A 12352-nucleotide genomic window follows, 5' to 3' on the forward strand; every position below is an offset into this window, starting at 1 on the left:
CCCAGGCGCGTGACTCTCCTCGAAGCAGATTTATAACGTAAGCCACCCAGCTAGCGTCTGACGCTTATATGATGGGACGCTGTAAAAGACGAGCGAACACTGCATTAAGAAGTCTGCGCACGTCTCGACAACCTCCGTACGACTCCGGAGGGCTTATGTATGCTTCAGGGGAAGGAGGGGGGGTTCGTTGAATGACCACTGGAATGTCTGTATCTGGCATTCGGTCAACAGGAGGAGGTGCTGTAGAGGGGCCCTGTGCACGCGCTTCCACCTGGGCGGTGAGAGCCTCCATCCTCCGATTGAGAATAACGTTCTGCAGCTCACCTAACACGCCTCCTGCTGGCGTGTGTGCACCTCGCTCTTCCATTGGCTGTTCAAGCGATGGTTGACGCCCCTCGGGATCCATGACGCTGGCCGAGAAATCCTGTTGTGAAAGTGTAGTGACACAGACCCACAACAGGGGGCGGTAATGAACGGACAATGGATTAAGCCAAAAAGTAACAATTTAATGTTGTGAATTGCACAACAGAATACAGACAATTGCAGTTGAGTACAGTCAATCATACACAAGGTGACGTGTGGGCAGGCTCAAGGATAGAAGACGTCTGTCCAGAGAAGAGCCGGATCCCACACGGCTTCCACCGCCAACGGATCTGAAGAACACCGGAGCTGCCAAGTCCTGGGTCCCAGGTGGCTACCGTCTCCAGCTGTCAGACCTGGTACTGCTGGCAGAAACAGAAACAGTTAATGGTGGGTGTGTGGATACACACCCAGTAATCTCTCCGTACTCAGTTCCTCCGGGAGGGAGAACCTCCACCTCCAGAAACAGAAACACCCGTGTAGCTCCTGTCAGTCGCTTCTCTGGAAGTAGTGAGAGGCGAAGACGTCGCAACCCACACTGTACGCCAATCCAGTAGAAGACTGTATCCACAGGGCGAACGGCTGCACACAGAACAATATTCAATAAATCACAGCAGAGAAGGTTACCTGAGTGGTAGCTGATTTCTCAGCAGGGAGGTGGAGTTGCAGTCCGGCTTTTATGGTGATGTGGATGATGATAGTAGAATGAGTGACAGCTGGTGCTGTTGATGAGTGACAGCTGCTCCGACGCCCTCTCGTGCTTGAAGCCCGCACTTCAAGCAGGGCGCCCTCTGGTGGTGGTGGGCCAGCAGTACCTCCTCTTCAGCGGCGCACACAGCAATCCTAGAATTATAGAGAATCGTAGACCTATCACTCTTAGAAACTCTGACTACAAACTTTTAACTTACATTTTTGCCCCTCGGCTGCAGTCAGGGCTTTCAAATATAATTGCAGACACACAATCTGGTTTCTTGAAAGGTAGGTCTATACATAACAATATAAGACTGGTCATGAACTTAATTGAATACCGTGAGTTAATTCAGGATGGTTTTATTTTCTTTCTGGACTTTTTTTAAAGCCTTTGATTCAGTAGAACACCCAGTCTTGCTGCACTTGAACTTTTTGGTTTTGGTCCTAAATTTAAAAATCTAATTTGTGGTCTATATAAAAACATAAATAGCTGTGTTCTCCTCTCTAAGGGTTCCACTCCAAGTTTTAATGTAAATGTTGGTATTCCTCAGGGGTGCCCAGTTTTGCCGTACTTATTCATCTTAGTCGCAGAATTGTTATCCACTCATATTAAAAATTGTAACAATATCCAAAGGCTTAATATCCATGAAACAGAAATTGTAATGAGCCAACTAGCTGACGATACAACCTTATTCTTAAAAGATGAAAAACAAATCCCAATAGCTATCCAGGACATTGAAAAATTCTCCAAAGCTTCAGGTCTACATTTAAATTTTAAAAAATGTGAAATTTTGGCTCTTCACAATACTTCACTAAAAGAAATATGTAATATACCTATTAAGTCAGAGATCAAATACCTAGGTGTTCAACTTAGTAAAGACAAAAACATATGCCAAACAGTTAATATAGAGCGCAAAATAAAAGAATGTAAAACACAACTGACCACATGGCTCCAAAGAGACTTATCAATTTTAGGTTGAATATATTTAACAAAAATGGAATAGATGCATTTATCCTCTTTATTCAAATCCCATTTCTTCTAATTTGACCAAATCAATAAATCAATTGAATTTCAATTTCATATGGCAAAACAAACCACACTATATGAAGAAAAATCATATGGTCAAAGATGCTGATGAAGGTGGTCTAAAAGCAATTGACTTAGAATGTCTGAATGGAACACTAAAAATAAATTGGCTAAAATCTTGGATCAAAAATTATAACTCCCTATGGTACTGTATCGCTAATTTAATTTTTTAAAAATTAGGGGGTCTAAACCTTCTGCTTGTTTGTGACTTTGACATTAATAAGCTTCCTATAACCTTGTCAGAGTTCCACAGACAAATTTTGCTCTACTGGAAAATGCTATATGTCTATAACCTTTCTCCACACCTGATAGTAATTTGGAATAACAGATATATACTGCATCGCAACAAATCCTTACTTTACAAAGACTGGTTTGAAAAAAATATTTGGTCAATTTATCATCTCATGGATGATGAAGGAAACCTCTTAGATTATGAACAAAGCAGATAGACGTTCTTTTTTGTATGAAAAAGTAAGTCTCTGTTATGGTAATTGGACTGTCTCCATGTACATGATCGATGTATTTTACAGTGATGCCTAAGCCTTACACGTCAGGGTTTTGTAGTACAAGACACGAGCCTTTGTTTTTTGTTTTTTTTTTGGGGGGGGGGGGGGGGGGTGCTAACATTTAGGCTGGGACTTCCACCAATACATTGATGATGTATCCACTAAAGTGTTTATCTCAGAAATTAAAAATTTACCTCAGCATTTAACTACAGTAAACATTAAACAAAATGCACTTATGTCTCTACAAGTTCATGCCAGCTCATACATTCAATGTAAATCCCAACACTTAAAAAAATACCCAGTGTAGATCCAGAGAGTCCTGTTCTAAATCAACAGACGTTATCCATCCAATGAGGTAATGTTGAATTATGTTTGGGGAGTACTTTCTGTACCAACCCAAATGTTTGGTGCACAGAAAGACCTCATCAGATCTTGAAATTTGTTCATCTGGAGTGACATTTTCATTCATGTTAGTTGTACTCTGTTGCCAGGTTGATTAATAAGTAATGTTTATTTGTCAAAGGAATAGCACCTGTGGCTTATTAAATTGTTAGTCAGCTGTGTCAGCCCTTCCCTTATTTGTGTTAATTGTTGTCGAGGAATTTTGGATGACAGTTGTGGGGTGGAGAAAGCGTACACTGCCAAGAAGGCATGCCGGTCACAGCCAGGTTAATATTTAACAGCCTCCGCACTTCATACCTTATCAGTAACTCTGTTTATGCTTCTGAGGAACGGCCTTCATGTCGACAACACTGGAATAACCGGTCACAGAGATACTATTCTCTGCAAAATCCTGTAAGTAAACCAGCTTTATTTATAGCCAGCTCTATTAAAGTAAGAAATTCACTAAATCAAAGTCTACCTTCGAATGAAATGTTGTCAGCTTTTGAAGTTGTTACATGAAGTCTTTGAAGAACTGGTTTTCATGCATAATCTCCCTTGACAGGCCCCAAAGCTGATCTACAGACATTCTTCTTGTTGTTATTATTATTATTATCATTGGAAAGTTTCGATGGAGACCAAACCTGTGGAGAAGGATAAGTTTTTCATCGTGATCAGAGGGAAGTCACGGAAAGGCTTCTGCCGTGGATGTATCGGCCGTGTGGAGGCAGAAACAAAGCACGGGGAGCTGATGGGACTGATGTACAATGGAGGCAGCAACCCAAAGAGCGGAGGAGGCCTGGTGAAGAGGGATGACACTTATCCCCTCAACAGACACCAGGCACAGCTTCTCCTCTTCGTACCGTCTGTCGGAAAGCGTCTGGAGCTGCTGTGCAACCCCCAGCTGTTCTCTGCCATTTGCCAGCTGGCACAGGGAGACCTGGTGGTGGTGAAGCATAAGAAGGGACACCTGCCGGGGCTGGTCAAGAACCTGATGCAGATCGGGAAGAAGGAGAACGAGGAGGACCTCCACATGGTTGGCTTTGAGGTGGAATTTGTGGTGGGTGAAAAATTGCACCTGTTATTGTGAAGATTTAAATAAGTGTAGGCTTTCAAAAAAATGTCAAAGGAGACATTTGATATTGTTAGACATGGGTTCTATTTTTTGATGATTTATGGTCACCTTCATACTGGGCCTACCCAATATGCTCAATACACAATTGTGTTGGGCCTTGCGACATGATTTATGTGGCTCATGAAATGAAACTGCTACTTTTTAGCAGCAGCCGCTATGAGGTCCATGTATGAGGACATCCACAACATGTTGTAATGTGATCTCAGGTTATTCAGAGACTTCTGCACTGTGGATTAGTGGTTAGCGCTGTGGCTCCACAGCGACAAGGACCCAGGTTTGCGTCCCACTTGGTCCTTTCTGTGTGGAGTTTGCATGTTCTCCTTGTGTTTGCATGGGCTCTCCTCTGGCTCACTTCCAAAGACATGCAGGTTAGGTGAACTGGTGACTCTAAACGGACCTTAGGTGTAAGTGAGAGTGTGGCTGAATTTGTTTATGTGTTGACCCTGTGACAGACTATGCCACCTCTCACCCAATGACTGCTGGGATACGCTCCAGCACCCCGCGGACCCCTAACTAGAAGAAGATGGATGGATTATTCAATATACAAATAATGAATGTTTATGGGTTCAATTGCACAAATCCATTCAATTGAAAGAATTAAAAACATTCATTATTTGTTTTATATAACGGCTAAAATAGATCCTTGTCATTTCATATTTTATGAATTTATAAACAACAGAAAAGGGACTTACATTTTGGTGTGCGTTGTTGGTGCTTAACAGTCCAACACAAACATAGGAGTCCAAAATTGTTCTCAGTCAACTTGCAAAAAACATGTAGTCTGTGACGCCGTGCACTGACTTCATGTACAGACTGCCGCCTGCTTTCCTCACTCCAGCAAAAAAAAATAATTGCAGCTCTTCATGTCTCCAGACAGCATATTGATGGATTTGTTTTTTTGTGTGTGTTAGAAGAATTAGCACTGTCAAGTCCATGTTTAGCTAAACACTGCTCCTGGTAGTGTGAGCATGCTTGGTGGTAGGGACATGCAATAGCACATTTCATATCGCACCAAAATTACACTCTAAAAAAGAACTATTGCATGGTCAGTGAAACTCAATAGCAAATGGTACGAATAATCCATGTAATGTGACATACAACCCACCAATCAAATGACAAGGATCCACTCAGCCATTATATAAAGGGAGAACAAATACAAGTAAATAGAAAAAGGACAGCGCTTGAATCCTAATTCTGTTTGATTTATTTACCAAACATTGTGGGCAGAGCCCTTCCTCAGCATACAAACCACTTCAGTGTAAATAGTCACAGGTGAGTGGAGCTTTCAATGAAACAAGTCTTGAATTCTCAACCAAATAATGTATGTATCTCTTTAATAAATCTGTGGTACACATTTTAATGACTTTTGAAAATTACTTTTATGGATGTTCATTTGACATTTAGGCTATAAAGTACTGTCTTGTATATTATTCACCCTCACTCCACTAGGGGGTGGGGTGTTGGAGACCGGGGGCAGGGTCAAAGTTGGCTGAGTCACCAAAAACATGAAATCTGCCACAGGTGTCACCGGCTCATTGTGTGTTTGTTAGCTGATTGCACTCATTTATAATTTTAATAGTTTCGAAATGTTTAGGACAGATGAAAGACTTTTTTAACCAGATTGGTTAGTAAAATAGTCACCAAGATGGCCATGACCATTATGAAAGAGTAAAATAGGCTTCAGTGGTTGTGACTGGAGAAACTGTACACGGTGTGACTTTTGCCTGTTGCACCACCATTTACAGTTTCCTGGTGTACTGTGTTTGTTTTTGGCTTATTTGTACTCTTATAAATGCTTCATATCTGTAACAGCTGTATTTGCCCCTGCCATTTGAAAAAGTAAGCATGGGAAGCAAAATAAGACATTTAGGTGACTGCATCCAGCTTTCTCCATGTAATGTGGTGTTACATCAGGAAGGTACAATGCTGGTAAGTGTCAGTAGCATGGCCCAAGCAGAGGGTCACCCCTTTAAGTCTAGTCTGCTTGAGGTTTCTTCCTCAAATCATCAGAGGGAGTTTCCTTATTACTGTCACCTTTGTGCTTGCTCTAGGGGTTGGTAAGGTTTAACCTTGCTTGTGTGAAGCGCCTTGAGGTAGTTTTATTGTGATTTGGTGCTATATAAATGAAATAAATTGAAAATGAAGGGCATCCGGTGTAAAACGTGCTAAATCAACATGCAGATCCACTTTGGATCTGCTGTGGTGACCCCGAGTGAAAACAATGGAGCAGCCGAAGGGACTTACTTGCCTGACTGTGTCCAACTAGTCATATCTTTCTATTGGAGCAGTCCTGACCTTTTATTATGGATCTTTCCTCTGTCAGCTGGTGTGTGTTTCTCACCTGTATTTTGTCCCGCTGCATCTCTCCCATATCCATCGACCCACAAACTTGCCTCACCCTCACTTGCTGTGACAGCGGCTACAGGGATAGCAGCGGGAAGATAAACGTTCCAACAGTCCAAAAAATGAATCCAGTGGCATCAAATTAAACCAGAAATTCTGGGCATCTGTCTGCTGTCATGTGCACACGATACATCAAAAAAGCATAATTAATGGCACAGTTGTTTTCTAATGAGGCTGTTGTGGTCTGTGGCTGTTTAATGACTATGGTTCACTTTAATGCACTGACCGCAAGTTTAGGAGTGATACATTTAGAGACCTTCAAGCCTCAAATTCAAGCACAATAATTGCAATGATTGGCTAATGTGAAGGCTACAAATCACAAGCTTCATCATCTTACCAAAATGTAAACAAGTAAAAACCTTTTTTTTTTTTCCCCATTCTGAAAATACACTTCAAATTAAGTGATGAAGATTTTTTTAAGAGTGTAGTAGTTCCGTTTCTCCTGGCTATGCCCTGGACTCAGAGAGATAGGAACTTTATCTGTGTACTGTATTTTACATCTGAGGTCATAGCTCAGTGTTTTTTTTTTTTTTTTAAATTCCTTTCAGGACAGTGAAAACAATCTGTCACCCAAGAAAGCTGCTCCTCTTCCGCTGGTCAACGCTGCAGACATCATCCAAGTGGTTCCGTCGTACTCTGTTCCCTTTGGACTCCAATGGAGAGACAGCAAATATAGGGGTCAGTAACGTGTGGGGGTCAAGAAGGTTTCATGGATGTTTTGATATCTTTATATCCCACAAAAAATGCAACAAAATACAACTTCTTCATGTATTCAAGTATATTTAGAAGGGCTTTTACTCTAAAATAAACCAACAACAAAGTAGAATGACAGTGCAAGACCAGCTATTTGTGACTCAGTGATACCACAGTATACAGTTCTGTGTGGTTTTAATGTTTAATAAATTCCGTCTAAAACTGAACCACTTCTTGTGTAACTAATGCACAAACCTTCCATATTTAATCCATATTGGCCACAAGCAGTTGGAGTTAAACAGCGTTGACCTTGAGTTTGACCTTTCAAGGTAAACTGGCTACCTACGATAAAAATTACAGACATCTCCATTCTTTGTAGGCGGGGAAACTTGCAAAATCGACAGTGGATCAAATAGTTATTTGCCCCACTGTAGATGTATAGTTGCCATGAGGCGAAACAGATCAGGCTACTGGAAAATCTGGTTATGCTACTCTGGAGTGTGTAACAGTAGATTAATCATAAGGTATCACATTTCGACACATTTTTCACCTTGACTTGTCCTCATATCTGATATGTCATTGTGACATGTTTCCTGGAGGATAATCTGAAGAAGCATGTGACAAAAGCTCAAAACACGTCTTATGACCTCCTAACCGTGAGTCTCCTTCTCAAAACACACCCCTGTTCCCTGTCTGCAGGCCAACATAACACTGTGTCACGCATCAGCTCCATGCCCAACATAGCCTCCTATGCACAACATGCAACAGAAAGTGACCATAATGTTGCTCAGAACCAAGATGCCGGCACATGCCATGTGCCTTTGGAGGTGGGGTCCATAGTGGAGGTGGTGTCCAACACAGGGGTGACAGTGTATGGAGTCATCCGGTGGTTGGGCATCCCTGGAGGAAAGACTGAAGAATGGGCTGGGATTGAATTGGTGAGTGGGTAGCTCTTTTTTTTTTCCAACAGTAAAATTTCTGTCAACTTCAGACACCTGAGATGCCTCACACATATTTTTGTTTCTGTTTCAGGACTATGAAGTGAATGGTTGCTCTGATGGGAAGTACAGAGACCAGCGATATTTCACCTGTACAACTGGCAGGGCTTTGTTTGTTCCTGTTACCAAGTGCAGTCCTGATGGTAGATTTGTCTCATCCTCTACACAAGCACAGAACCTTAAACCCATCGACACACCGCCAGGTTAGAATGGACACGTTAGTCACTTTAATCCTAAATGATGATTGGTCAGAGTTGGCTCATCTAAGGCCCCATGAAAAAAAAAAAAAAACATTAGTTTATCATCCTTGACGTCAGAAAAAAGTGGTGATGGCAGGCATATTTTTTTTTCTTAGAAACAGGCACATACGTCGTTTCAAACCTGAAAAATGACACATACAGCACCTGCATACCAAGTGAGGAACTGAAAATATCAGCCATTTTTAAAATAAATCTTCTTTCCATGTTGAATACAGTCAGTGTACTGCATGCTTGTTGTGTGATAACCATGCATACTGTGTGTGAGTGAGATGAAGCAACTGACTGTGTGGTTATCAGTGACAACAAATGGCAAGTTCTGGGCCCGGCTCAGTAAACTTCACCCATCTTTGGCCAAAGCATACTCAATACCAAGCAGATGTGCCAGTTCTTGCACCAGCTGTACCGCCGTCAATGAAATTCACCAAAAATAAAATAAAAATTAAAAAAAGAAATTGATGCGGGCCAATTTTGGCATGCAGGCGGGATGATAAACTAATGTTCTTTTTTTATGGGGCCTAATCTGTGTTGTATTGATAGTAATGTGGCACAGTGCGATTTTTGATATCAGAACATCTGTTCTCCTTTTCCAAAACAGATTTGATGTTTTTGTTGATGTTCATATTGTTTGCACCATATCTTCTCACAGATCTTTACTGTTAAGTTCCAGTGCCATTGTGGATACTGGGCACAGCTAACCAAAAAGCTTCAATAACTGCTCATCCGCTAAGTGAAAAGTTGACTGTGATAACACTAAATTGATGAGTTGCTTAAAAAAAAGGGTGAAGTGATATTGACAACTTTTGTTCTATGTATTTATGTGGAGTAGATCCATAATCAAACTCATTCAGATATGAGGACAATATGAGCAAGTGTCATACAGGAAACATTCACAGTTAAACATCACTTTAATAATTTAACAACAAGAAATTTGGCTACAATATTTAAAAGAAGCAGTCAGAGCATTTATTGTTTGTTGTCCATCCAAAAAAATAATTTAGGCAGCACAGAGAGAGAGAGAGAGAGAGAGAAGAGAGAGAGAGAGAGAGAGAGAGAGAGAGAGAGAGAGAGAGAACAGAAGGTTCCCAGTTGAAACCCCACCCCTGCCACATTTCTCCATGTAATGTGGAGTTCTGTCAGGAAGGGTATCCAGTGTAAAACTTGTGCCAAATCACCATGCAGATCCACTTTGGATCTGCTGTGGTGACCCCAAGTGAAAACAAAGGAACAGCCGAAGGGACTTGTTTTAGAGAGAGGAAGCAAAAATGAGGATGCTAGTGTAAAGCCCCAGTCATACGGCACAAACGAAGGACACTGAAGCCAAAATGAAACAAGAAATCTGGACTTACGTTGACTTTCGGAGACAGCGTTTAACCGTCGTCCAGCTTCATTCCTGTAGCTGACGCCTCATCAGAATTTTCAAACTGTGGAAAATGTGAACGAATCCCAATGACAACTTCAATTCGTCCGTATTCCGTTTTGCTTTTTGTGTTGACAGTTCCTCATTGTTTGCGTAGTTCCCGTACTGTCAGTGCTCCATCTGATTGTTGTCCAACTTCGTCCAACCTCCCAAATCTGACATCTTGCACAAACGTTGATGATATCTGAACAGATCAGTAACTAAAGCTCTGATGAGCTGAACATGACTCATTCATGTGTGGAACGAAAAGCAACATTTTCATACAGAAACAATAGCAGCAAGAATGTTTTATCAACTACTTTAACTATTTATGCACATTCCAGCCGTCTCTGGCTGGAGCGCGCAAGTAGGAGTGCGCGCATGCACGTTGCAGCCGTGAAGAAAAAAACCTGTTGTCAAGACAACCAGTTTTCACAGGTGCTGTGGAGAGCACAGACTCGCTGCAGACTTGACCACAGGCTGGCACTCAGTCTCATACCCACTGTCAAGTCACGTCATCATGAATGTTTCATTTTGATTTTGTTTAAAGCGTCAAGGTCGATGTTCGCTTTGTTTTTCTTTTGTTAGTTTTGGTTTTGTTTTGTTCGGCCTTTTATGCGCTCTGGACTTGCAGGCTTTTCGGTGTTCGAAAAAGTGCAGGCTCATTCATCCACCTTTTATTGACGATTTGTGACTTTGTGACTTTTTTCCTTTGCTCAGCGATCACTGTGTGCCGTGTGACCGGGCCTTAACAGAAGACCTGCACAGAACTTTACTGCATGTCTTTTCATCACAAATGCAAGCTCAACATTGAATAGTTTTCCATATCTATGCAGAAAAACGTATAGGACATCTGCATTATGATTATTAAACATGACTCACCCTGACAGTTGGAGATGCTAACAGGCTAGCACTGTAGGATGCACAGCTAACCGCTACAACAGGATGGGACTAGAAAGGACAACTTTATTCTGGCTTTCTGGGACCCAAATAATTTGAAAACGTTCCAGTCATTATGGTGTCTTTGTTGGCTGTGTTAACTGGAGTTGACCTTTAAAATTAACATTGTCTTTACATAAAGTTTTAAGTGTTGAAAGACCAGTACTTGATAAAACAGAATTAAAAAAAGTCACTAGCTGATTTTAGGATGTCAGCGAACTTTAGGAACAAAGTGTATGATTTAAATGCTCATCGTAACTCCTTATAACTTCTTAAATATACTTAACCTTGCCTATTTCGCTCTAATTTCTGTAGACAGCAAGAATTCTGAACACGTGTTGCTTCTAAAGCTGTCAGACACTGTGTTTTCATGCATCTGTTCACAGCTTAGTGAATGCAGGCAGAGACGGAACTATTCCCCACACACAAGGAATTATGGGCTCTGAAAGACTTCATATATATAAGGGCGCGGAGCTACTCACTTCAGTTAGCAATGTGACCGCCGGATTTCAGCTGCTGAAAAACAACCTTGTTACATACACTGCATAGCTTCAAATCTTATTACTGTTTCCACCATGTACAGTGTTAATACAACTATGTGGATACCCTCACCAGTGAGGCTAGGAATAGATAGGATTGTATTTTAATAAAATAAATAACATTGTTTAACCAGCCTCACATGATCAAATGGAATGCTGTATTATTTGTTGGCAGGTCTCTTGGAAGATATAATGAATGAAAACAAAAACTCACAATTGAGAGGGGATATTCGGGAAACAGGAGCAGTCAGAGATTTCTGACATCCGACATCCGGATACAAATCACCTCCAAATTTAATGGAGTCTTCCATGCCCTATTATCTATCTTGGTGCAAATTTTGAGAGAATCTGTGAAGTAGTTTTGAAGTAATCCTCCAAGCATATTGTAAAGAGAAATCGTTGATTCAGAATCTGTATTCAGATCCGGATCAACTCCAAAATTAATGGAGGTCTTTTATAGCCTAATATTTATCTGTGTTGAAAATCTTGTCAAAATCCGTGCAGTAGTTTTGACGTAATTCTGCTAACAGTAATCCATCAAAGCCTGGAGTAGTTTTTACGTAATCCTTCAAAGTGCACATAAAGTGACATCTTGATCCAGAATCTGGATTCGGATCCAGATCACCTCCAAAATTTAATGGAATCTTTCATGGCCTAATATGTATCCATGATGAAAATTTGGTGAAAATCCGTGAAGTAGTTTTGACATAATCCTTCAAAGATTATATAAAGTGAAACTTGATCCAGAATCTGGATCCGGATCCAGATCACCTTCAAAATTTAATGGAGTTTTCCATGGCCTAATATCTATCTGTGTTGAAAATTTCGTCAAAATCCATGCAGTAGTTTTGATGTAATCCTGCTAACAGTAATCCATCAAAGCCTATATAAATTGAAACTTGATTCAGAATCCGGATCTAGATTACCTCCAAAATTTAACAGTCTCTTCCATGGCCTAATATCTA

The 12352-nt window shown here is 41.0% G+C and overlaps 1 protein-coding gene across 1 annotated transcript in view; it reads left to right on the forward strand.

The window, feature by feature from the left end:
• The first annotated feature begins 3358 nt into the window (after nt 1-3358).
• Nucleotides 3359-12352, forward strand: part of cyldb (cylindromatosis (turban tumor syndrome), b) — a 33555-nt gene continuing 24561 nt past the window's right edge. The window contains exons 1-5 of the mRNA XM_034167267.1: nt 3359-3438; nt 3590-4084; nt 7111-7240; nt 7955-8193; nt 8288-8456. Coding sequence (XP_034023158.1) covers nt 3656-4084; nt 7111-7240; nt 7955-8193; nt 8288-8456 — 967 coding nt within the window. The 5' untranslated portion in view covers nt 3359-3438; nt 3590-3655. The remainder of the gene's footprint in view (nt 3439-3589; nt 4085-7110; nt 7241-7954; nt 8194-8287; nt 8457-12352) is intronic.

The sequence above is a fragment of the Thalassophryne amazonica genome, chromosome 3 (genome assembly GCF_902500255.1).
Source record: "Thalassophryne amazonica chromosome 3, fThaAma1.1, whole genome shotgun sequence".
Lineage (NCBI taxonomy): Eukaryota > Metazoa > Chordata > Actinopteri > Batrachoidiformes > Batrachoididae > Thalassophryne > Thalassophryne amazonica.